The sequence below is a fragment of the Eptatretus burgeri genome, chromosome 2, assembly GCF_056783735.1.
Source record: "Eptatretus burgeri isolate ZD-2024b chromosome 2, Ebu_testis_v1, whole genome shotgun sequence".
Lineage (NCBI taxonomy): Eukaryota > Metazoa > Chordata > Myxini > Myxiniformes > Myxinidae > Eptatretus > Eptatretus burgeri.
In genome coordinates, this window is record NC_140962.1 from 8,653,128 (window position 1) to 8,680,763 (window position 27,636).

The 27,636-nt window shown below is 42.7% G+C and overlaps 1 protein-coding gene and 1 long non-coding RNA gene across 7 annotated transcripts in view; one reads left to right on the forward strand and one right to left on the reverse strand.

Moving 5' to 3' along the window:
* The window catches only part of LOC147031391 (uncharacterized), a 209,742-nt gene that overhangs the window by 112,872 nt on the left and 69,234 nt on the right, over positions 1 to 27,636 (forward strand). For all 6 annotated transcript variants that reach the window (XM_085862322.1, XM_085862334.1, XM_085862343.1 and 3 more), the window contains 3 exons: positions 12,169 to 12,255; positions 20,280 to 20,313; positions 22,065 to 22,148. In XM_085862322.1, coding sequence (XP_085718448.1) covers positions 12,169 to 12,255; positions 20,280 to 20,313; positions 22,065 to 22,148 — 205 coding nt within the window. The remainder of the gene's footprint in view (positions 1 to 12,168; positions 12,256 to 20,279; positions 20,314 to 22,064; positions 22,149 to 27,636) is intronic.
* LOC147031392 (uncharacterized) overlaps positions 1 to 27,636 on the reverse strand; it is a 178,951-nt gene that overhangs the window by 46,785 nt on the left and 104,530 nt on the right. The gene's annotated exons all lie outside the window — the stretch shown is intronic.

Sequence of the window (27,636 nt, forward strand, 5' to 3'; positions counted from 1 at the left end):
TTCAATCTGGAGATGTACATCATTGTCTTTCAGGAATGATTGTCTTGCAAACCCACCAAATGACTTTCTTGATTAACCACTGAAAGAAGTTTGGTTCCTAAAACTTACATGTGTATAATGACACTCTTTCTTCCAGGGCATAAAGATGCTAGTCCACTGCCATTCCTTCTCATCGTCCACCATTATACATACATATCCTTTCTTCCACAGTTACCCTGATCCTCCCACCTATCCCTCTTACCTGTAAGTTGATATCCCTGTCTTCTCTCCTTTTTTCTAGTTCATACATCCATCTGCTTTTTGTGTGCGGTTGTCTCTCAACCAGCCATTATCAATGCATTGCATTTATATCATCCATGACCTTGTTCTTATAAGAGCCTAGATTGTGTATCCATAAAAGAACCGCATGGTTTTTTTCGGAGGATAAAGTATCCAAATTTGGGCACTTTCAAAAAAATTTCAGCTCCTGGCTTGGCCCTGGTAAAGATTCATAACATGTATGGAAACTACCCTACGTGTGCTTTACTGTGCCACAATATTTGACCTACCCTAACTTCTTGCATCATTGCAACCCAAAGGGGTGGGGGGCAGATGTTGATATGACTTTAATTCAGTCAACACTATTCCTACCCCTTCAACATCAAGGAAACAACTCCAAGAAGCAATGTTGACAGAGCATAAGGGGATTTGTTGCCTCCTCATGCTGAAAATGGGACGGAAAAGTGATAGACGGCTGCCAAAAGTATTGAAGAGTGTCTTCCACAGGAAGAAACAGTGTAAAGGGTCCCTTTGGTTGAAGAAATTAAAGAAGCAAAAGTAATGAAAGCAGCACAACTCCCAGGGAATGGGAACCTGTAATAGGTGGAGCACAGTGCTGGTTGGGAAGTGGGGTATAAATGCCCAAATATAGCCACAAGCTCCAAGCCACCCATTTATGTTACCACGAGGCGTGAAACTCGGGAGTCTAGACCATCGAGATCAGATGGGGAATTTGAAGAATGTGACACAGAAGTTTGATAAGTGTGAGGTGGCAGATACGGATGACTGGATGGCATGCAAGCTTTGTAATTGTTGGCTGTGGGAACCGAGTTCCTGCGGATCACTCCAGTGATCCATTCTTTTTTGCTAACCACACAATATCTATCTGTTGAACTGTTGTCAGTTTTGCAGTTTTAAAACCGTGTAGAAATTAGTGAAGCCTGAAGTCCACCATGCTTTTGGACTATGTCTCTATGATGTATATCAATGTTCCCTTTACTTAAATCCAGTAAACCTTCATCACGTTAGGTTAGGTTCAATAAATTCAAAATGTAGTTTAACTAATGTTGTTTTTTTTTTTAAAAGATGAAAAACTTAATGTCTGTAAGTGTCTTCTTGAATGCCTGATGAAGGAACCAAAAACTTGATTGGAGCGGAGAATAGACTGTCCAGATGGTTACCAAATTTGGACGAGGTGGATTAATTTGAGCACCACCAAAGACAAGAAAAATGTGGGACATTAACCATGCTTGTCTATACAGATGTAAACATGAATGTTCCTTCACCATTAAGTGAATGCATTGGATGTATGATTCATGGGATTACAGTAGTCAGATGAGTAACAAACAAATCGTTAGCTATGATAAGAAAACCACCAAAGAATTCCCAAATTAGGGCATTTTACCCTAGACTCTACTTTTTGCATACATCATCTCGGCTGGAGTTGCACAGCAATTAAAATATTTTCATTTTTAACTCATCAATCTGAAGTTGCATTTCTTTATTACTTTCTCTAATGGCCCACCTTATTGTCAGGTTGGCCAGGAAGGACATTCGACCAAGGTTAGACATTTGACCAAGATGGTTAGAGCAGGGATTTGAAATTCGTTGAGTATGCCAGTGAAAGCTCACCCATTCTTCGTGAAGGACACTGTGGGATCTTTAACCTTTAACCTCCACCAACTAATTCCAGCAGATAGGACTCCCAGTTTGACGTCCATTCAAGAGATGGCACACACATTGATGTTTCGTCCTGGCTGTAAAACACCGGGATCACAGTTTATTGCTGGCCAAGATTCAAACCCAGGAGAAACAGCTCAGTCGAGTCTGATAAAGTTACATGATCAAATGTTATTTTTATTTCGCCCTGACATAATGAGAAGAACAGCTGTATGTAGGTTGCTTTTCAAGCCCATCTGTCGTTTTTCTCGTTCCACCTTCGGCAGCTTCATTATTATGCTCACGTGTGATGCATGGAATATTTTTCCTCCTTTAATCACATTCACGTTTCTCAACACTTTCTTTTAGTTTGGACCCTCACCCCTTCTCTTCTTATCACTATTCGAAGTATCTTGTCTTTTCAGTGCACATTTTGAGAGTTTCTTTTTTTCATTGAATTTGTTGTTTCTCTCTGGGAATCAAACTCCCAACCACTTTACTGCTCAAGGCCATGACCTGTTGCTGTTGACATGTGCTTTCTGTTCTATGCTTTCATTTCAGAGTACATTGAAACATTAAGCTGCTTAAATTTCAGTAAGAACTGGAAAAATGGGGGTGTTCTAAAGCTTTTGACCGGTAGTGTGTATATATATATATATATATATATATATATATATATATATATATATATATATATATATATATATATATATATATATATATATATATATCTTCTTCTGTCGGCTGCTCCCGTTAGGGGTCGCCACAGCGGATCATCCGTTATGATCCGCATAATGATTTGACACAGGTTTTATGCCAGATGCCCTTCCTGACGCAACCCTGGTCGCCTCTTACGACACGGATCTGGTGCACCTATTTTAACCGGGGCATACACCGGGCCCAGTACACTGGTACTCACTTTGCTGACCTCGGAAGGATGACAGGCTGAGTCAACCTCCTGGTGTGTCTTAATTCAAGTGGCCAACGGGGCTTGAACTCAGGACCTTTTGGATCCCAAGTCGCTACCCTAACCACTATGCCAACACCAGGATATATATGTATGTATGTATATATATATATATATATGTATATGTATATGTATATGTATATGTATATGTATATGTATATATATATATATATATATATATATATATATATATATATATATATATATATTGTTACGGTTGTGGAAATTCACAGAACACCATTCAGGCTTCCCAGAGATCAGTTATGTCGATGTGTGTTCAGATTAGATTTCCCCACCGATGTCTAAAAGGAATTATTCGTGTAACTGGGCTGTGATCTTTGAGGTACTATTATTATTTTGCTATCTTTATTTTGGAACAACCACATCTCAACAACCACAACTGCATCTCAACAACCACGCCATCCCCACCACAGCGCCAACCACGACATCTCCTCACCATCCCTTCAACAAAATCTCCACAAACGAACAACATTGCCTCACCTTTATCTCCATTGCGCCGCCTTCTTTTCGCCAGCCACGGCGAATCCCAACGAACAGCATCTCCGCCAAACACGACGGCTGCCTCGTTGGGGTGACGGCCGGTGATTTCTGCCACGTCCGCTTTCCACGGCCGGTGATCTCTGCAATGTCCGCTCTCTCCGCGCTTGGCGACGAGATCGGATCAAAACACCAAAAGGGGCGGAGCCAGCGGGGGGTGAGAGGTCGAAGGTGGCAGATCAAACTCACCTCCCCGGACCCCATAAAAAGGCGCGCTGGAACGCCAAGCGAGAGAGTTGTTTTTCGCCTGCAGTCTGTCGGGTTCGGAGTCGAGCTGCAGCCTGTCTGGAGTCGAGCTGAAGTCAGGGTAGATAGCACCAAGGTTCGAGTCCAGTGGAGGGCAGTCGGGGTCATTGGAGCGCAGCGAAGCCTGGAGCGCAGCCAAGCCGGCAGTACCGTGCCAAACTGTGGGTCGGTGGTGACGGTCGGAGAGGGGTCGCCAGCCAGCAAAATGCAGACGACAGAGCAAACGCTGAGGAACGGGCGGGCTCGTAAAAGAGCATCAACTCTTGAAAGAGCAAAGGCCCGTTCGTTCCTCTGAGGCGTCGTCGGATAGGCCCGATCGACCAGGCCGCATGGCGAGGCCCGGACCAACCAAGTCGCCATTACACCAACCACCGTGTTGACGGAATGTCGAGGGTCGCTCAGCGAGTCACCACGAGGGTGGCAAGTAACCAGCCCGGTCTCACGGAGCTCCTTCGGTCTCCAAAGCTCCGCGAACATTAAAGGCCTACGGGCCCTGTTCTTACCCCTTCCTTTCCTGGGGTTTTCTTTGTATGAAAGTTGTGGCGCCGTGTCCGCTAAGTAGAATTGTTGTTCAGTGATTGTGTGGATAATAAATAGATACGGCTGTAGGTCTTTGTTTGCTCGTGTCTTGTCCCTACCCCCATTCATTGCATACGTGCTTGTATATCTGCATTGCTTCATTGACTGCATACGTGTGACAAATAAATGTCCTTGTTTGAATGTTCACCTGCTCGTTGTGTCCCCTTCCTCCATTGAGCTGCTGTAATTACGTACGGAATATTATCTGGCTGTTAAATAGCCGATAAGATAGTCGTGTCCAACGGGGCCTCGCGATAATACACCGCTCGGCAAATCGCAAACAGAGCGAGCTGCTTAAGCGGCTCGTTTCCAAGCAGGTCCCGTTGAGGTACAATCTCTCGGTAGTCTGCCGCGCGAATAATTAGGTAAATCGACAATTCGGCGATCGGACCCTGTTGCGCGTGGGTAGAGTATTGACAAGGTTGAGGTGTGCTTTAAAAACACACCCGTAGCTGGATTTCGGTGTTGATCGGGAAAGCCACGACTGGATTGCCCGTCCGGTGGGCACGTGCGGCCACGATTAGTTAAAAGCGGTCGCCCGCACGCCTAACGGGTGGAAACCATAACAATATATATATATATATATATATATATATATATATATATATATATATATATATATATATATATATATATATATGTGTGTGTATATATATATATATATATATATATATATATATATATATATATATATATATATATATATATATATATATGTATATACATATGTATGTCTAAAAAAATAGTATTGGAAATATTTATGCGAATATACATACACGATATTGAATTGCAACTCGTTTGGTGAACGTATTATTACTCCAATAGATCAGTGTGGAAAATGCAAAAAATGCACAGTATTTCGCATGTGAGTCCTTTGATATGCAAAAAGAATGACAACCTGTTCTCATGCATGCCAGACAATTCATCTCAAAGTACCATTTGGGCAAAATAATTTAAAATGCCCAACATTACCCTCCACAATTCAGTCAAGTTGTTCAGTTACCAGTTCACCTTAGGATTTCCCGACAAGAATTCCACAGTCTAACAATGGGAATGTCCTGGTAGATGTGCATCAAGCGTGAATTAGTTACAAACTTTCATGTTTGTAGAACCAGTGTTCAGAAAATCTCCTTAATTATAGAACTCGCTCTTTTCATGAAACCTTAATAATCACAGTTTTTTTTTAATATTTCTCTTTAAATACCGATCGTTTTTTGAAAAGCCGTAACAGCCTCAATAAAGTTTATATCTTCAATTTGTGCAAGAAAAAACATGGTTCCAAATGTTCATTTTGGCCTCTTTACCATCAAGATGGGTTTTCCATATTATTTGATTGTATGCTTTAGATTCTTACTTGGAGGAAGACGAATCCCGACCTGACGATTTGTGCTCCTGAGAGAATGGCAGGAAGGATCACAGGGAATGGCATAGTGATTCAGAATCTGCTTATATTTGTCAGCAGTCAGGGTGTGATCATTTTTGTGTAGATCAGTCACATTGTCAGCTGAGATTCAGAGCAAAAATTTTAATGATCCTCCACCATGCTTCACCAGTGACATGCATTCCTTTTGATGGAGCATTCTACTCTGGCCATTTAATTAATCACCCTTGAATTCTGTGAACAATTCAAACTTGAATTTGTATTCAACAATACCTCTTCAGCTTTATCTCATACTCTGCTTTAGTCTGATGCTCATTCCAACCTTTTGGTTTGGTTACCTCTGAGAAGCTGTTTTTGAGCTTCCATTGAGAGCGCTTGATATGCCTTACTATCACTGAGGAAGCATTCACTCTTGTATTAGCAGTACTCGTACACCCACTTCTGACAGGAGCAGCAGGAATGTCATATCATTATCCTCCTTGATATATATATATATATATATATATTTTTTTTTTCAGTACATCGAGGCTCAGGCCTCAAGAGAATCGGGTTTCTTCCCTTTCAGTTTAGTGTTAAACAGCAGTAGCGACTATTTAAAAGGTAATCATACAAGTTTGTGGTTTATAATATGTTTTTTAAATTCTGGTAAGGGAAACCCACGAAACGGCATGATAAGCTAGTTATACACATAAATACTGTGTTTGTCCAAGGAGGAAAAACCCTTTGGGAAGAGGGAATATTTTTAGTATTCATATTGTTTTGTAATAACATTTAATATCGTGCCATTATCATGAGTGTTGTTATTACTTTTGTTATTAGGAGCAGCATTGGAAAAATGCCATGATTAGCTATCTGAACACGCATGTACACCTTAACACGGATTTTGCCCAAGGAGAAAATAACCCTTTGGGAGGGGGGGCAAATGAAGTTGCTACAACCTCCTTCGTGTGACCCTTAGTCCTCCTGTCAAGTTTGGTTGAGAATGGATAAGTAATGACCGAATGTATCGCAGTCAAAAATACACACAGACAAAAAAATTAGAATGAAGATCATTGTCAAGATGTGTAAGTGACTAACAAAATCCCGACCCAAAACAAGAATCAAACCCAGGGCCTTGTCACCAATGCAGCAATAGCCGACTGAGCAATTAAGTTTTCAGGGTGGTCTCAGAAGTTTCTCATCCGAACACTGCAAGCTACACTGGATGATGTTAAGCATTTCCACATACTGTATGTACATATATTTTCATTTTAAGAAATTAAATGGGAAGAAACTAAATGAGTCACGGATGTAGCTTCTGGACGATCTTTATAGTGACAAGCTTTTGGCTGAATGAGCCTTCTTCCTGGTCTTCCTTAACGAGAGCAAACATACAATCCCTAACCATCATTTATAAGCATTACAGTGTATACTTTTTTTGCAACATTTATAAGCGTTTATATGCATATAAATATGCAGATATACATCGATCTATAATAATAAATGTCAGTGTGTGTCAGTCCATCAGTCCGTCGCTAGGGTCTTAAGCCATCATTTTGTTCGGCCTGCTCAACAATGCCTTGACTTGAAACAGGCTGCAATGGTTTCCTAACGATAAAACGCTCAAATTTGTTTTTTTTCACTTTCCTTACTCGTATCATCAAATGCCTGATCTTCATACATACAAATCACTGTATGCATTGCTTATGTAAATGCTATTGTTTTCAAATTAGGAGCTTGAAGCGATTTCATGCATTATGTAATATTCCATAAGGACCTCTCACAGGCAAACTAATGTATATAATTGAAATGTGATTTATGCTTTGAGGATCGGATCTTGTGGACTAAATAAGTGTCGAAATCTGGAGTGAAATCTGAAAATGTTAAGAAATTAGCAATATTTTTGTTTTTGCGGCTGTGTCCCATTACCATTCAGCTTGCTATCGCTTGCCAAGCCAGCCATCCCTTATCAACCATTTCGTTGGAGTGCTTGCTTGAGTGCTGTACAAGCTGCTTGGTAATGGAACACATCCATTTCTCCTTTTTCTCTTACCTTTCCATTTGCTTTATTTGTGTTTTTGCTTCAATATCTGTAATGACTTTGTTGCTCAACCTCGAGTGTTATTCTTCGATGTTTATTCGTTTGCAAGCCATGGCGATACACGGAAAAAGTACCCGCACTGTCACTCTGCACTTTCCCTATGAGAAACACAACCAAAAATATATCGATCGACGTACAAAGTTCAGCCTCCACCTGCCTGCCTTGGGCCCTGCGGTGTCACGTGGTGCCTTGGGCGGTGCCTCGCCCGCTGAAAATTTTATGCAATTTTTGTTTTTACATGACAGCTCTACAAGCTGCTTGGTTGTTCATTTGCAAGCCCTGGTATAGATGACTTAAAGGCTCCTTCATTCACCGCTGTTATGTCTGGGTGCCTCGCGGTTCTGAAAATGCCATAAAACTTAAGAATAATAATAATAAGAAGAAGAAGATCCCTTATTCTCCATATTCAGCAAAGCGATGGGTGGAATTTGAGAAAGACCTGTCTGTGGTGCACCCACACATGTCTTTTTATGACATGGTAAGGTGAAGTGAGTGACGTGGTAATATCCGAGTGAACGACGTGGTAAGGTGAAGTGAGCGACGAGGCATTACGTATGCAGTTCGGTCACCTGTGCTACATTACTGTTCATTCACTGGCAAAAAAAAGTAAAATAATTTTATAAAATGCATCCCTGCGCATGATGTAATTGACTTTAATTGAATAGTTTTATTCTGATATTTTGGCCCCCATTTCAGTTCCCCTACCCCTTATTCTCCCACACATCCCTATTTTTTTTCCAAATCTCCCTCTATTTTGTCCTTCAACCCTGCTGTTGGTGTTTCCCACCCACTCTCTCTACTGTACATTTTCCTCTGTTAAGTCCTGTTCCATTCAGTGTTCTAGCAGCTCCATACCACATATCCCAAAAATGCCTTCACCACATATCCCAAAAATGGGATTTATTTACAGAAAGAAATGGGATGGGGGAGAAGAACGATAACATAGCTGAAAATGGGGAAAACTCAATGTAATGAAATGAAGTAAATGACCCTTGCACCCACGGTACTCGGTGGCTTAATTATTTAAATTTATTCTCTCATTTGGGAAACATTTAAGACACATCAGGAGGTTGATGAGTGATGCATGTCTGCACTGCATCCACAGCCCTGAGCAAGTGTAGGGTTATCGTACACACATTGTCGACAATCGAAGACCATCAGTCGACTTACCCTGCCCTAATTGTGTCACCGTGAATGACATCATTCTGCCACATCGTCACGTACCTTCAGGTCGGCTCTTCGGGAGATCCTGCGACCACGGAGCCTATGATGACGGTGCCATCTATCAGCGAACAAGGAATGATGATAAGCCGGATCGCTCCATAGAAGACAACCGTTTTCTCACAATCATGGAGGACGGATTCATCAGAAATGACAATGGCAACTGGGTGACTCCGTTACTCTTCCGAGATGATGTAAAGCTTCCAGACAATCGACCCCTTGCAATCAACCACTGAAAGTCCCTTTGTAGGCTTATGGATAAGAAACCAGCCCTTAAACAGCAGGACATGGACTTTATGGCTAAATTATTTTCCAAAGGACATGCTGAGCCTCATGAACCAGGAACATAGGCAAAATGACCGTGGTGGTATCTTCCTCATTTTGCTGTCTCCCATCCTTGCAAAACTGAAAATATTCATGTGGTGTTTGACAGCAGTGCTATGTATCATTATATCTCGCTAAATAAGGTACTACTTCCTGGTCCAGACCTCGTCAATAGTCTCTTTGGGGTATTAGTATTCTTCACACAGGAACCCATCGCCATCATTGCCGACGTACGGCAAAGGATCCATCAGAATGCATCACCTTCTCAATGGAACTAGGTCACAACCGACATTAACCCAGCAGACCTGCCCACTCGCTCCGTAAAAGCTTATGATCTGATAGAATCATTATGGCATTTTCTTTTTTTTACTCGATAAGCTGTTCCCATAACCCTTATTCCTCCACACATCCCTATTTTTCCAAGTCTCCCTCTATTTTGTCCTTCAATCCTGCTGTTGGTGTTTCTCACCTTCTCGACTGTACCTTTTTCCTCTGTTAAGTCCTGATCTGTTCAGTTTTCCAGCAGAGGAAGGAAACTCTCAGGAGGGAGCCGAGATTTCTCTGGAATTCCAAACTAACCATTAAACCTACTTTGCCTGCTGCAGAGTGGAGTGTGGGAACGAATGGTTGGTGTCTGTCAAAGAATCCTAGACGTGATTCTCTTGGAGACAAAAGTTTCTTTAACCCACAAACTCCTTACTACCTTCCTGGTGGAGTTATGCGCTATTGTCAACACTCGCCCACTTGTACCAGTGTCTACAGATCCAGGCGTGCCAGAAATCATGACACCAGCGGCACTACTTACCATTAATACAACGTCTCTTCGTGCACCACCAGGCGATTTCGGTCATCCAACAGACATCTTTGGCTATAAGTGGTGACGTGTGCAGCATTTGGTGAATACCTTCTGGTCACGATGGTGCAAAGAATATCTCTGGACCCTGCAGCCCTGTACATGGTGGCAGGTCAAGAAATGCAATCTTTGTGTCGGTGATATCGTTCTGCTAAAGGTGGATGCTCACAGGAATGACTGAATGACTGCCCCTATTGACATGTGATTGACACATTGCCCAGCACAGACTGTCAGGTTCAAAAAGTGTGAATACACACCACTAAGGATGGCAAACCCCATATCTACCTGCGACCAATAACTGAGGTCGTCCTGCTTATACCAGCAGGGTAAGAGTGAATTCCTTCATTGTGTTCTATCGATTGTGATTTTCAGATTGTAATGTTATTTTCCACTGTGTCCCTATCCGTTAGCCATCGTTTGGTCCATTAATTTAGTGACTGTATATGATGTACTATGTCGTCAGTTTATTTCATTTTTTGACAAATGTTCAATAACAATTTGACAATGTTTCTGGCCGATGTGATTACCCTGGTTCTTGTGTTCATATCATTCTCTTTGCTCAACCAATTGCTCTAGTGGTTTACATAAAAACCAGGCATGGAGCACGATGTTGCCAAGTTTGAATGTAAAATATATATTATGTTCCATGCATGTCTTGCCTCAAACTTATTCATGTTTTGCCTCATGCATATTTATGTTCCACTCATGTTTTGCATCATATCTGCTGGCAAGGGGGCGAAAGCGGAACTTCCCTGTCTGGCAGAACATGTGGTTGTATGTGGAGAAAGCACAGTTTTTTGCCATCGCACTTGGAGAGTTTTAAAATAATTTTTAAAAAGTGATTTAAAGCTCTGCAATTGTTGGTTAAACTGCCTGGAGCATTCTATATTCAAGAATCGGGACAGGAAGGCCGTTCCAGGATAATGAGTCACATTACAGTGGTGGTGTATTGTGCATGTCAGTCACCATTTTAATTTGATATTATTGGTACAAATAATCAGTTTTAGGTTGCCACTCCTGCAGTACACTGAGTGGATCAGGACACAACAGGACAAAAGGAACAGCAGAGAGAGAGAGAGAGGGGGGTGGGAACCAGCAGCAGAATCGAAGGCCAAGATCGAGGGAGGCAGACAAACAATGGGTGTCAGGAGCAATGGGTATGGGGGGGGTAGGAGAAGATGCATAAGGTGGACAAGATGGATACAGAAGGAAACTTTCAGGAGGGAAAACTGTAAATTTGGAAGGAGGAGGGATTAGGGTGGGGTGGGGTTAATGAGGGTAGAAAAGATAATGGTTTTGGATTTGGGACAATCTGAAATGGTGGTGAACAACTGTCTTGAAGACCGAGAGGGAAGAAAGAGATTGAAGAGGATGTGGAAGTTGGTTCCACAGGCAGGAAAAAAGAGAAACAAATGAGTGGATGTGAGCAGTGATCCTGGATTTAGATAGTTTCACCAGGAGTTTCGGGTGGACAGTGTGTGCCCTGCAGAAACCTATGGGGGAGGACAAAGCATGAAAAGATCAGAGGGTGCATGAACAGAAAGGAGGCGGTGGAAGGCAGAGAGACCACCGACCTGTCCTGCGATGGCGAAGTGATAGGCCCATAGATTCAGCTTCATCGCGGGAGATTCCAATGATCTTGAAGGTCTTGGCTTCCATTGCTTCAAGCTGAGCAAGATGTGAGGCAGGCGAGCCAGGCCAGAAGGGAGAGCAGTACTCCATCAAGCTGCGGATGAAGGCTTTGTAGATGGATAGGAGTTCAGCCATGGAATGACTTTGTACGACTGAGGATGCCCAGTCGGCAGCTGGCTTTGGAAGCCAAATTTGAAAGTTTACTCATAAACAGAGATTTAACAGAAATTATTTGTTCATACGCAGACGTTTGGGTGGTAATACACTTGTGGTGTGTGCTATAATTGTGAACACAAACTGAGTTTACCGTTTCTCGTTCCTTGTTGGATACTTAGCAAAAGGATGATGATGTTCTTATAATAGTGACATGTGACAGGAGTGTGTTTGAATGATGGCATGCTTTCATGCAGGCTCGGTCTGTGGAGAACAGGCGGCACTGGGCTCACCATCTGAAGCGACTTATGGTCGAAAACCACCCATCTGCTGTACCTGACCGTGTAAGTTTGATGGGGGTGGGGGAGGAGGGGGGAAACTGCTTGGAAATCTTTATACTTACATGAAGCAACATGATTGTCAATATCGTTTTCATCATATTGGATTCCAAGGTTTTTACCTTGTTACTCCAACTTTTCCTTTTTTTCATTCTTCTTTCCTTTATAACAAACTTTTGAGTCTTCGACTCTAAATTTTAGTTACTTTGATACTGCGTGTGATGCATTATTCCAGCCAAGGATTTATTGCAGTATGGTGTCGACTTAGGTGGAGTTTTCTATTTTAAGGTAGTTTACGACAAATAATGTAGTTTACTCTCACCTTCTTTGAGTTTTTATCCCCCACCGCGTGGCGGAAGGGGGATATTGTTGTCACCTGGGCCGTCCGTCCGTCCGTCCGGCTGTCCGTCCGTCCGTCCGGGCGTCAACATTTATAGCTGTGAGTGCGATAACTCATCAACTGTTCGCCATATTGATTTGAAATTTGGGTCACACATGTACCACCTGAAAAGGAAGAACCCTATTGATTTTGGGCATGGCCAGATCCAAGATGGCCGACTGGGGCGGCCATCTTGAAAAAAAAATGTTTCAATGGCGGGGGATTCCCCATCTCTGATGGTATATTTTTGTCTTGTCTTGTGCACCATGCTCTATACTGAACATCAGTTCTGCTGAAGCAGTTTCTTTGGCTTGAATTACAACCCTGGCCAGGTTGCCACTCTGTCACAGGAATTTGTAATTTGTTCATGTCGCCGGCGATAACTCGTCCACTCTTTGCACAGGACACTGTGGGATCTTTAATGTTTAGCAACTAATGCTGGCAGCCCACTTTAACATCTGTCCAAGGGATAGCACACACACATCGATGAATCGTTCTGCATGTGAAACACCAAGGTAACAGTTTATAGTTGGGTCGAGATTCAAACCCAAGCTCCGCAGGACAGAGGTACTGCAAGTGTGCACAGATGTTGACTATTCTGCCAGCCATAATCGATGCAAAGCCTCGAGAAAGTCTGCCCCCACCCCCTCCTTAAAGTTTTTCACCTTTTGTTGCCTTACATCCTGGAATTAAATTGCATAAAAATCAGACATTTTCAACCTTTATTTACACATCGTAACCCACAACTTCCAATTGAAAAACAAACTCTACAAATTTCAGAAAATTAATTTAAAATACAAAATTAGAATATCTTGGTTGAATCAGTGTGCACCCCTCTTATAATAACAATTGTAAACTAGAGGGGGAGCACTCGGTCGAGTGAAAAACCTCCGCCGCCAATACTGCTGGGTCACTTAAGTGAACCTGATATCCTATTCATTGTAGGTCAAAACGGATCAGACTCTACTGAACCACGATTGAATAAACTAAACTAGATCGACGCGCATGTAGAAATGCCAAAAAAAAAAAATCGGAATGTTTTTGAAAAAAAAGTTGCAAAATTTCTGGGTTTTTTTTCTCCAACAAATTTTGGGGGGGGGGGGGGGGTTGGAAATCACTTAAAACATGTAGAAATGCAAAAAAAAAAAATTCAAATATTTTTCAAATAAAATCGAAATTTTTTTGAAAAAAAGTTGCAAATTTTTTTTTTTTCGAACAAAATTTTTTTTGGGGGGGGGGGGGTTGGAAATCACTTAAAACATGTAGAAATGCAAGAACAAAAATTCAAATATTTTTTTCAAAATGGCCACCATAGCGGCCATATTGGACTTTGGACCAAGTCCAAAATCTAATGGCATGATCCTTTGACCATACCTAACCCCCCCCCACCAAGTTTCGTCGAAATCCGTCCAGGAGTTTTTCCGTCATACTGTTCACAAACAAACAAAGAAACAAACACGGGGTGAAAACAGTAACCTCCGTCCATCTTCGATGGCGGAGGTTAATTAGCTCAGGTGTAACCAATCACCTTCAAAATCACACACCAAGTTAATTGACCTCCACCTGTGTTAAATTGTAGTCATTCTGATTATTACAGAATAAAAACAGCTGTTCCTGGAGGTTTTCTCTGCTGGGTAGTGTATTTCACAGCAAAGACTCAACCATAAGAACCACGACACAGATCAGGGGATGGGTATAAAATTATTTCAAAGGCCTTTAATATTCCTTTGAGCACAGTCAAGACAATCATTAAGAAGTGGAAGGTGTATAGTACCACCAAGACCCTGACTAGATCAGGCCATCCCTCCAAACTGGATGAACAAGCAAGGAGGACACTGATCAGAGAGGGCCACCAAGAGGACAATGGCAACTTTGAAAGAGCGACATGTCTTTATGGCAAAGACTGGTCACTGTGTGCATGTGACAACAATATCCGAAGAACTCCACAAGTCTGGCTTGCATGGGAGGGTGGCAAGAAGAAAGCCATTACGAAAAAAAATCCCACCTTGAGTCCCATTTGAAGTATGCAAAAAAGCACTTGGGAGATTCTGAAGCCATGTGGCAAAAAGTTTTGTGTTCTGACGAAACCAAGATGGAACTTTTTGGCCTAAATGTGAAAAGTTTTGTTCAGGCAAACCCAACACAGCACATCAACCAAAGAACACCATCCCTACTGTGAAGCATGACGGCGGCAGTATCATGTTCTGGGGATGTTTCTCATCAGCAGGGATTGGGGCACTTGTCAGGATAGAAGGGAAAATGGATGGAGAAAAATACAGAAAAATCCGAGAGGAAAACCTGATGCCCTCTGTAAGAAAGCTGAAATTTTGACTTAAGTTCAAGTTTGAGCATAACAACGACCCGAAGCACACAGCCAAAGCTACACTGGAGTGGCTAAGGAACAAAAAGATAAATGTCTTTGAGTGGCCCAATCAGAGCCCTGACCTAAATTCAATCGAAAATCTGTGGCATGACTTGAAGTTTGCTGTCCATCAACGCTTCCCACGCAAGTTGACTGAGCTTGAACAGTTTTGTACAGAAGAATGGACAAATATTGTGCAATCAAGGTGTGCAAAGTTGCTAGAGACCTATCCCAACAGACTCCCCATCTGTAATTGCTGTCAAAGGTGATTCCACCAAATATTAACTCAGGTGGCTGGACACTTATCCAACCAAGATATTCTCGTTAGTTTATTTTCTGAAATTTGTAGAGTTTGTTTTTCACTTGGAAACTGGGAAAATGGGAAAAGTCTGATTTAATTCCAGGCTATAAGGCAATAAAAGGTGAAAATTTTGCAAAGGGGTGTAGACTTTCTCGAGGCACACACTGTACGTGAAGGAATGACAATTGAGCAGCAACCAAGAGAAACAGCACTCCATGAGGTAACTGCAAACGCATTTCCTTTAAAAAAATTTTTTACAATGAACTGACCGCAGTAATATGAACCGCACACAACGGTTGGACTTGCTTCCAGAATTTGTGGGCTGAGCGGTTTGTCATCTTTGGTACCTATTTTTCCAAAAACATTTCTGTGACTCACTGATTAGCATGGACAAAACAGATTTTCGTGCCAATCATATTTAGTGTTAAACTGAATACGAAATTCTATTATTAGGTTGTTATTTTGCTTTATGCGGTGAGTATTTCGATTTTGAGCTGTTAGGCCGTCTCGTTTTTACAGAGCATTGTGTCGCATGGCAAGGAAGAAGTGCCAACCTTTAGAAAACAGCCAACAGGATTGAATTCGTGAAGTGATTATGAGTTTCCAATGAAACGGAAGACCAAGAAGGAACCCGAAGGAGTAAAGAGCAAAGACTGAGTCATCAGGAGGAACCTGGATAGGATTCGGGTTTCAGCCGCTACTCCAGAACCCTCAAACCCATCCAGGCGCAGCCAAGTGAGCTTTACAGAAAAATTTCTGCAAGAATTCACTTCTCCTTCGACCGATAGATAAAATGAAAGAGAGGGGTGGAGAGTAAAAGAGATGAAAGAGAAGAAAAAGCAAGAATTAGAGTGAATAAATTGTGAAAAAAACACAAACATTAGAAAGAAATGTGAAAGGAACAAAGAACAGAGATGTCAGGTGGAACCGAGACAGATAGATCGCAGCAGTTACTCCCCAGGCTCAAATGCAGCAACATGTACAAGCTACCAGAGGTCTGTCTCTTATAATATGTCAAGTGATATGACATCCACCCTCATCCTTATTAGGATAGCAAGCAAACCGAACATTAAATTCTCCCTCCATTATTGATGTAATGTTTTGTGATTGATTGTGTCGGCCAAAAATGTTAATTTTTCACATGTTCACTTTGTCGACGACAAATGTCAACAAAACTTTTGAAATGCACATGTGACAACTGAAACCCACACTTTGAATGACCTTGAAAATAGAACCAATACCATTGAAGTTGAACAGGCAGGTTTTAACCATTTAAGCACTGAGCTACACTCACCTCTGAGCTGTGTCGCCTGGGTTAGAATCCCAACCCAGCTATAAACTGTCATCTCAGTGTTTCACAGGCAGGGTGATCCATCAATGTGTGTGCACCGTCCCTCAGATGGACGTTAAACCGGTGTCCCATCTGTTGGCATTAGTTGATGGACGTTAAAAATCCCACAGTGTCTTTTGTGAAGAGTAGGCAAGTTATCGTTGGCACCATGAACAACTTCCAAGTTTCAGCAGCACCAACCCTCTCTCACAGAGTATGGTACATCAGAATCAGAAACACCGAGCCACTCGTTCTACCAATACAGCACACCCTCCCCGATCATGGGGGTTACGTTCTTGAAAAAAACCCCTCATTGGGCAAAACCGCGATGCGCATCATTAAGACCTTACTCGTATAAAAGCCCGTCAAAAATGACAGGTTGGAATTATTTTATTCGAAATATTCAGAGACTGGAAGATATGATGTTTTGTAGCAAGAAAAAACATTTTAAAACAATACATGTACAAATGTTACCCTATTTTCTTTATCTTCTGGGCCCTTTCATTTCGAGGGTACAGCCTCGTGAGCATGTCAAAGCCCGAAGCCTCGGCCTAGCGTCAGGTGTTGTTATATCTTCTTTATTTATTCGACATCGCACGTATGTAAATGAACACTCGTTTCACTCTGCACGTGTTACACATCACGTGCAGCGAATTTCACCTCCCTGTACCTTGTATTTATTGTTAATTTTTTCAAACGCTTCTGAACACCACCATTGAGGCCCAGTTGCAACTCACCGTCTACATTTCCAAAAGAAGAGACGTAATATTACTCTTCAATGGAAAATGTTGTTTGAGTTACTTTTTATCCTGAAAACATAGACCGGAGTGAACACAGTCGTGTTGAAAGATTGGCCTTTAAAACCTTCTTAAATCGTCCTTTTGAAGGGGGACAGACAGCACACAAACAAAGAAACAAACACACGTTGTGTTTTATATGGTAGCTGGGGAAAATAGGGTAAGGGGAGCCATCCTTACTATAATTATGCCTGGTGTTGGCTTAATGGTTAGGGTGGCGGGCTTTGGATCCTCGGGTCCTGAGTTCAAAATCCCGCTCAGCTGTTGAATTAATACCAGGTGGGGTTGACTCTGCCTGTCATCCTTCCGAGGTCGGCAAAATGAGTGCCAGCTTGCGGTATCCTGTGTCGGAGTGGCGACCCGTCCAGGATTGTGCCCAATAACCAAGGAGACTGCTTAAGCAGCACCAACGCTCTGCATCGAGTGTGGTCCTAATCTCCTCCTCCTCACTATAATTCACAGTCTGGTGTTTGTGGGTTTGTTTGTTTGTGTGTGTGTGTGTGTGTGTTTGTCACGTGACTTCTTCACAAAATGAAATTTTGTGGACAGGTTGGGTGTGTGCGACAAGGATGAATTGATTCGATTTTGATGAAGATCCGGATCCGGATGCTGGAATTTTAAAAGTGATTCTTTACCATTGAGAGATTGGGCCAAAAACGATAGATAGCACGATATCTCAAAAAGTTGTGGACATATTCGGACGAAACTTGGTGGACAAGTTGGGTGTGTGGCATGGACGAATTTATTTGATTTTGGTGAAGGGATCTGGATACGAGAATTATTTAATTTCTAAGTGATTCTTCACCATTGAGAGATGGGGCCAGAAACGATATAGTACTGGATAGCATGATGTATCAAAAATGTATTGGGCCCGATATGTTCTCGTGGATCAGGTGGAGGCGGAGGTATGTGCTCCACCGAGTGCCCTTCTAGTTTATTTATGCACTTCCTTGGAGTTCCCTTCGTGTGCATGCAAAGTTTGAGGCCCCATGGTTCATGGTTTTGGAGTTATGGAGGACACACACACACACACACACACACACACACACACACACACACACACAGACACACACACACACACACACACACACACACACACTGGCATCAATATTCCTGTCCTGCTCCTGTCTTTGTCCCATCAGATTTTTTTTTTGCCCTTGCCGATATGTCCTTCAGTGTTTTTAACTGATATTGATCATGTATTTGATAAAAGTTCACTGAAGCAGATTTTGAATCGTATCTGCCTTTAATGAGCATGTAAAAATGTAAGTGTATCTGTTGAAAGAAGTGAACTTGTGTTCAGCGTCGTTCTTTTCCTCCACGTATACGGGCCAAAACAGTAACCATTTTCAATGTTGATTTTGTCTTTTTGACCCCAAACTCTCTCGAATTTATGCTCACTGGTGTCGTTTTTGGCCAAAGCTGCAAATGGGGGAAAAAAGGCTTCGGTGTTTCGTTAAATTTGAATCAGCTTCAGGTCTTGTAAACTTTTTTTTTAATAGCACTTATCCACTGCTGTGTTTACCTACATAGCCACACCTGCCTTTCAATTCTTAATTCTCATTTATTTACCCCATCTCCTTCCAACATTCTGCCATTTAGCATCTTTACCGATTTATTATTGTTCAAATGTGGATGCAATCATGTTGTACTAGATTATTCACGTTGTGCTTGTTTTCGTATGAACTTGAATCAACAGTGAATAGAAAGCAATTGTTTATTCACGTGATTTGTACATAAATACCGGTCCAACCTCTTATCTTCTCCTCCTTTCTCATGATGGCCCTGAAGGGTCTGCAAGGATCATGACATGAAAAACTAGAACGACACTCGGTGGAGCACACACCTCCACCAGGCTGAACAGTTTATGTTTTGTGACCCACTGATAGGTCGGATCTGCATGCCGACCTGAACCAAAATCTAATCGACTTGTTCTTGTCACCTACCAAACTCATCCACCGAGTATGTTCATAACCCGTACACAACTTAAAAAAAAAAATATGCCATAACGTACGTCATTTTTGGCACCATCTCTCAATGGTGAAGAATCACATAAACAATTTAATTTTTTTTTTATAGTATCCGCATCTCGATCTTCACTAAAAACTAATCAATTCATCGTGGTCACACACCCAACCTGTCCACCAAGTTTCATCCGAATGAGTCCGTACCATTGGGAGATATCCTGTTCAAACACAGACAAACAGACAAGCCGGTAGGCTGTTAGTTGCATACTAGTCATAGTTTTTGATGGATCTGGCTGAAAATTTTTGACAGAGGTTGATTATAGTGCGCATAAAAGCCTGGAAGCCGATTTTTGATTTTCGAAAATAAAATAAATATTTTTCGGATTTTTTTCAAAAATTTCAAAGTCCCGTTGCTAGGCAACGGTGGTGTCCATAGCAACGGTGCTCAAAAAGCATACAACTACCTCCTGGTATGAACCTACCAGTCAAGTTTCATCAAAATCCGTTGACTCATCTGGCCTCCAGAGCTGTCCATTACATACATACAGACAGACGGAAAACCTGAGAATAACGGTAGTCGAGCCACCACCCAAAAGGGGTGAAAACATAACCTCCTTCACCTTCAATGACGAAGGTAATGAATGCCTCCAGAAGGTATCGCAGCGCTCAGCAGCATTGATCGTTTGAATGATAGTTTAAAATATTCAGTGAGCTTTCCATCACCACATATTCCATCACACTGGCTTTGTCCTATCTAGAAACAGAAGAAGAAAAAAAAATCTCATTATACATGAAAAGTTGGATTTTATTTATGATTTATGTTACTAAAGTTAGGTTTTTAACTTTCTTTAAAAAAATAATTTCCTAACTTTTTGCTGCCATTTTGTGTTTCAGGCAAAGCATGTGATCTTGGAAATGGATTCCCTGTGTACGTATCACGGTTCTCAAAATCCACTTCATATCACATCCAACTTGACAGTACTGTATATCTTCCGAAACGCCGGTGGCGGAGGAACGCAATTTTCACAAGAATGAAGTTTCGTTGATTAATACGTGGAGGTGTTTCGAGCGTTGCGCAAATGAAATGTCCTCCACGCTTTATGTCAGAATGTCAAAATCAACGCGATGATTATTTTAAACCACTGAAAGACCCTCATGGGTTTCCATGTCATAACCAAAATGCTTAAATGAGCTTGCCAATATGTATAGCAAATGACTCCTGTGTGTTCCTTTGCCATTTAAGGCCACAAATTACGAATGACCTAGTGTACTCACTTGAATCATGTTGAACGAATTGTTTTTTTGAAAATTCCCCTCCCAAACATCCCAAGAAGGAAACTATCGACCGATGTCTTAAGCTTGAGTGGCTTATTGGGATTCCCTTGTCCGGATGGCTTTCCGCATAGCAAACGCGCGTGTCCTTCCATTTGAAATCGGTCCAAGATGGACCAAAGACGGTGTGGAGGTGTTACAAGCATTCCGTCGAGTGTAAATTGTTAAAGGGCCGGCATAGGATTGCTCAAAAAGTATTGGACTCGCCTTTGAGTAATGTGGTCTGGGTTTGTTGATTCCCGGCCCAACTATAAATTTTAGGGGTATTACGCCAATCATCATCCTGTCTGAAAGCGTTTGCTGGTGGTCTTTAAAAAACCCACATATTTCAGAATGAGTTGGCCATTGTGTGCAGGTACCCTCGTCGAGTCCTCAATTTCTTCCCTAATTGCCACTTGGAGAGGCAATGTGAAACCACTATGTGTTTCAGTCATTCGACTGCTAAAGCCGAATGACTGGTGACTGCTAAAGTAGTCATTCGAGAGGTAATGATGCTCTTTAAAGAACATAACCATGAACAGAATCAGAACACTAGTATTTCAGCTCAGCTCAGAACACCAGTACTTTTTTTAAGGGCCCCATTTGGTATTTGTTCCCACCCTATTGTGGGTTGGGCCAGGGAAATATTTTGGCCATCTTTACGAACTGATTGGCCAGGCCGAACTGGTGCTGATTTTGGCAGAATTAGGAATTTGTTCAAGGTGCCGGCGATGACTTGCCCATTCTTCACGAAGGACACCCTGCGATCTTTGAGGCCCACCAGGTAATGTTAGCAAATGGGACGCCCAATTTAATGTCGATTGAGGGTCTGTGCACTCTGTGATTCAATGTTCTGTCTATGAAGAACCAATCCGGATTTTTTTTTTATATATATATATAAAAGGGTCGGAAATCATACTCAGGCTTGACAGTTCAAATGTAAGTGCGCCATCTCCGTGCCATCCTGTCGGACTGCAACACAGCTGAAAACACAAATCAAAAATATAGTAATGTATGCTTCAGGTAACATGCAATTGATTAGACAGAGCGGCAGTCCCAGCCCTTTGTTCAGTAGCAAAACATGTTGTATTAGAGGACGAGGGGTTTGAATGCACGCAAGTACGTGGACATCAAAACGACTAAACATACCCTGATAGGCACCGTGCGTGCACGCACGCATGGTTTTATATATGAACCATAGAACAATCAAATTGCTGCTATAAAAGTTATTTGTGGGGCTCATTTAACAAGAGATGTTCTTTTGTTGAGGCTTTCCTCTTGTGTCATAAAGAACCACAAATAATCATGGCAGAATTGGTGGGATCGGTGAATGGAGCACTGAACCTGAATGCCTTTTCTCTCCTCCAGTTCCTCCTGGCCACAATTATGTGTCAGGGAGGTTACCGCGCGAAAAGGCTGGGAAAGCACGTCGTGAGCCACGCAAGTGTGCAGGTGAGCAAGGAACCGCTGCTTTCGGTTTTAAAGATTTCAGCATTTCACCGTATTAGTGAATATTGCATAAACTCGAGCGTTTCATCGCATTCGGGAAGATCCTCCGCTCAGTTTGAACATGTCTGTACTCACCATCATCTGCCACTGTTAGGATAACTCTCCTACAGCAAAGTGGGGTTTTTTTGCCTCGAATGTGGTGAACATTGTGATTGTACTAAGTTAAGGAAGCACAATTACGAACTTATTCTTGAAACGACTTCAAGTGTGTCATCAGGCTTTATTATCCCTGCATGGTTTTTTAAGTAAGCTTTTTCACATTTGGACCCTTGTAACAGGTGCCGGATGGGAAAAAAAAATCGGGCTCGACAATTGTCACAATCATTTTATCCGGAGCGTTTTCTCGCCCGAGGCACTTCCCCTGGCTTTGGGAGTTTTACTTTCAATGTCGAGACTTAAATCCTGCAGGAGATGGTACAAGGATCTCTGTTCCTCTACAAGGAAATTGAACACAGGAGCAGGCCATTAGGTCCATCAAAGCCTGTACTCTGATTGCCAATTCCGATGGTTGTACGTCCGTCCGTGCTTTATCCTCTTCAAATGCCGAGCGCCAAGCAAGGAAGCAGCACGTACTATTTTCAAAGTCTTTGTGAAATGATTCTGCCAGGGTTCGAACCTGACTCAGAGCAGATGTTGTCATCATTGCGCCACCGAGTCTGGTTTCGCTGCATCAGGAGCCGGCGTCTCAGAAGGTAACACGAACGTGCCGACCCCACACGTCACAGGTTTGGCATCAAACCCTTTGATACGTGGATAATTGATTTGTGTTTGTGCGCGATGAACTCGAAAGTGCCTCGAGTAAAAGATGCTTCCGATGTCGCACTTTTCAATCGATGAAAGGGGGTCTGTGAAGAGCGATATGCCGTGATGTCTGAAAATGAAACAAAGCAAATTTTGATGGCGCACATCTGTTTGTGTTGGATACCCGCTTTCAAAACATGGCGCTTATAATTAATTCACTCATCTAATGTGGTACAAAAGCCTCGTGGCGGTGACTGCTGATTTGAGCTGCTGTGATCAAGTGTGACCAAAAAACCCAAAAATCTGTGATGATTGTTTCTCGCATTGCCTGTTGCAGGGCAGGTGTGTAGACGAGGTGCTAGTGTGCTTGTGCGATCGCAGCCCTTAGGGAAATCATTCAGGTGGAATTGCACATATTCTGCGTCTGATAATTATATATGATGAATGATCTCTATGTATTCATCACAAGCAGCTTTTTTGTTGTATCATTTTTTTTTTAACCTCCGCCATCGAAGATGGATGGAGGTTACTGTTTTCACCCCTTTCTGTTTGTTTGTTTGTTTGTTTGTGAACAGTATTATGGAAAAACTCCTCGACGGATTTCAACGAAACTTGGTGGGGGGGGGGGGGTTATGTCTGGTCCAAGGATCATGCCATTAGATTTTGGACTTGGTCCAAAATCCAATATTGCTGCTATGGCGGCCAATTTGAAAAAATATTTGATTTTTTTTTTTTTGTATTTCTACATGTTTTAAGTGATTTCCACCCCCCTCCCCCCCCCAAAAAAAAATTGTTGGAGAAAAAAAATTTTGCAAATTTTTTTCAACAAAATTTCGATTTTTTTGGGGGTATTTCCACATGTTATAAGTGATTTCCAACAAAAAAATTGCCAAAATTATAATTGCGGCTGATTTTGGAACTTCAGGTGGATATACCCACGTAAAATCAATTTCTGTCTCAAGGAATCTAGTGAATGAGTATGTAAAAGTTGAGTGTACGAATGAGTACAAACAAATGAGTACGAATGAATTGAGTATGTAAAAGTTAAAAGTAAAAGGGAAAGTTGCAAACGATAACTCTGTGAGCACTGTTGACGTCAAATTGAATGAATAGGATATCAGGTTCACTTGAGTGACCTAGCAGTATTGGCGGCGGAGGTTTTGCACTCTACCGAGTGCTCCCCCTCTAGTTTTTAATCTTGGGATTGTGGTTCGAATGTAGATGATTGCAATTTTTTTTCCAAAACGATGGTTGGTTTTCAATTAAAATTCCAGGATGTCGATAGCCATGGTCATGATCTGTTGTTGGTGCGGTAGCATTTACTATCCAGAGAATGTACTGAGTGGGAGGACAAGAAAGGCTCAGATAGAGAAAGGATGGGGAAGGTAAAGAGGAAGCAACTGATTGACCGTAGCTTATAAGGCCAATCATGAGAAGTAGCACACACATTATACAGATTAATAATGTGAGAGAGAGTGAATGAATTCAGACAATAAAAACTAAAAATTGATGGGTGGAGCAGCGCAGAAATTATTGGAGGGCAATATAAGACTTTCAAAATGATGGAAAATGCAAAAGAGGCCGTTTTTTGCATGCGCTGTGTGTGCGCGTTTTCTGTTACTCACTACCACGAGACCAAGCGCTTTTAACATGTCGTTGCTTGGGCGGAATCTGTAATTCAAATAGTCTTTTTAAACATAATTTCCAGCATTTAAGTGAAAGAGTATCAATTTCAGGATGGTGAACAATAATTTTTGTGGTCTGGATGCAAATTATGCCTGGTGTTGCCTTGATGGTTAGGGTGGTGGGCTTGGGATTCTGGGATCCTGAGTTCAAATCCCACTCGGCTGTTGAATTAATACCAGGTGGGGTTAACTCTGCCTGTCATCCTTCCGAAGTCAGCAAAATGAGTGCCAGCTTGCTGGTATCCTGTGTCGGAGTGGTGATTGTGTCCAATAGCCAAGGAGACTGCTTAGGCAGCACCAACGCTCGTACAGAGTATGGTCCCAATGGATGGATGGATGCAAATTGGACTGACAGAAATATAGGAAATACATTATGAGGAATATCGATGGACATGAGGTATCGAGTTCCTACTGTTTCCTTCTAATACAAGTGAGTGTTGGCAGGCACACGCACGCACGCACGCACGCACGCACGCACGCACGCACGCACGCACGCACGCACGCACGCACGCACACACACACACACACACACACACACACACACACACACACACACACACACACCTACCTCCTTTTAGCAATAGATGCCAAAATTTGTGTAAATTCTCTTGCGGCCTGAAACTAAACAAACAACATATTTATAACAATCCTCAGAGCTCTCACCCCTCCCGTCCCAAAATCATTAACAGTAAATATCATTTTAAACTTACCCTGTGCATTCACAAACCCCAGATATGTCCTCCTCATCGGTGTTCAGAAGCACTCAAGCACTCAAGAAGATACACAAGCTTTGTGTATTTTCACGTCATGAAGATTTCCTTTGCCAAAGAGTTGGTTTCTGTCACTTGGTAATTATGCATAGCATCATTTTTCCAATTATGGACATCGAATAAATAAATCAACAAGCCTGCCATGTTCACAGGAGGCACTCCCACAAGGTTCGAAGTCCACTCGCTGGCAGCGATGGTCGAGGGTTTGGGTAGCACGCGCCCTTCCATGGTTCGGGCCTTGCACCGGTCCACATTGTCAGGAGTCTGCAGTACGGGGAGCTGTAAGATCTCAGCCCTGTTGGTGAGCTGAGAAAGTTCTCCAACTATTTTGTTGGGCACAGGCACACTCCTTTCACTCAGGTACTTTTCCAAGTTTTTTGACTTCCTTGGAAGCTTTTTGAGCCATTTTAGGTAACAATCCTTATATCGCATACACAATATACGTTAGCATGCCCCGACGGCCGTTGCTCGGAGTTTCGGTGCATGCGTGCAAAGCATTCTGTGGCAGATCGCGTCATTTCAATTCATCTGTCGGTCTCACGAGACTGGATTTTCCCTCCTATTGGGAAGGACAATCTGGAGAGCAGTGCCTGCTGTGACTACACAGGCTCACTTGGGAATGGCAGCCTCTGTTACATCAGCTGCACTTGTAGATGATCTCAGTTGAGGTCACCTGATTATTGCACTTCCTCCAGGCTCTTATCCTCTGTGACTTGCTGTAGCTTTGCCTCATCTCTTCTGAGGCCCTTGTTCAGTTCCTGCTTCCGCTGGCTCTGATCATGGGCAAGCATTTCCCAACCTGTGACATTAATGTCCAGAGCTTTCATGTCACATTTGCAAACATCCTTGAAGTGGAGATAAGGATGTCCAGCAACTCTTGCCAGAGGCCAGCTCTCCGTGTCAGATATCTTTGGGGATCCTCCTATCTGCCATTCAGTGGACATGCCTCAGCCAGCGAAGTCAGCGTTGTCTGAGCAGTGTGATGAACATGTTGAGAGACTGGGCATGTAATGAGGGTTGGGGATTTGCTTTCTCCATGAAATCCCAAGTTTGCATCTGCTGTGACTATAGTCACAGCAGGCTACACATATGGAAGGAGTTGAGTGACTTGAGTAGTAGACTTGAGTTGAGTGACTTCTTTGGTGACTTCTTTGGTGACTTGAGTAGAGTGTCCAATATGGACCGCTACCATACAAGGGCGTGCTGAGAAGGCAGGCATTGTGTACTGCCACTTTGGTGTATATGGTCAGTTTGTTGTTACCCCATACCATATTTGTAAGCTTGGCCAGAATCGTGGGGAGTCATCCTATGTGTCTGTTGATTTCGGCTTCCAGCAAGAGATTGTTGGTGATGTTGGAACCCAGGTAGACAAACTGGTGGACAACCTCCAGCTCATAGTTGTAGCTGGGTCAGGATTCAATCCCGAGCTAGTAACCGGTAAAATGCTACTACCTGTATTTTTCTGATGCCGCAAGGAAAAGCTTGGAGTGTCCTGTCCAGAATGTAAGCCTAGGCAAATTGATATGGAGGACGAGTTGTTGCCCAAGCAACAAGTCCCAGCTCTCCACATCGCTGATGAAGTCCAAAGGAAGGGCCAAAGCCGATACAGTTTGGCACCAGTGGCATTGCAGGAGCTGACAGGACATTGAAATCAACATCAGACTGCCTTAATGACTCCAACTCCAGATGTTTTTTTTTTATCAGGGTTTACTCCATTAGTCTCCCCCATGGTGGGTCAGGTCAGGTATGGGAGCATGCGCCGGAGCAGCGGGTCACTGCATCCACTTTCTGCCGGTACTCCAGGAGCCTCCATCTGGCCATCCCTCAGGCAGATGCCTGGCCCATCCCCATCTCCTTGAGATGCTGATCAAGCTGCTGCAATCATTAGGAAACTGCCCGCCCATTCACCCCCTCCACTCATGAGGCTCCCTCACTGAGAGAATCTGGTGAGCAGGATCACTCCTCGGTAGTTGCTGCCGTCCTGGCGATCACCCTTCCCTTTCCAGGGAGGGGCCAACAAAGCCCCTCTCCAGTCAGTTTGGATGATGCCTGTGTTCCAGGCAGAGCACAGAACTGCATTCAATGACACGAGTACAGCATTTCCACCAGCCTTGAAGTTCAGCATTGATTCCACAGATCCCAGGAGCTTTACCCCATTTCAACCGGTTCACCGCAGCCTGTGTTTCCACAAACAAAGGTGGATCACAGTTGATTGGAGGGTCATAAATGGGGATA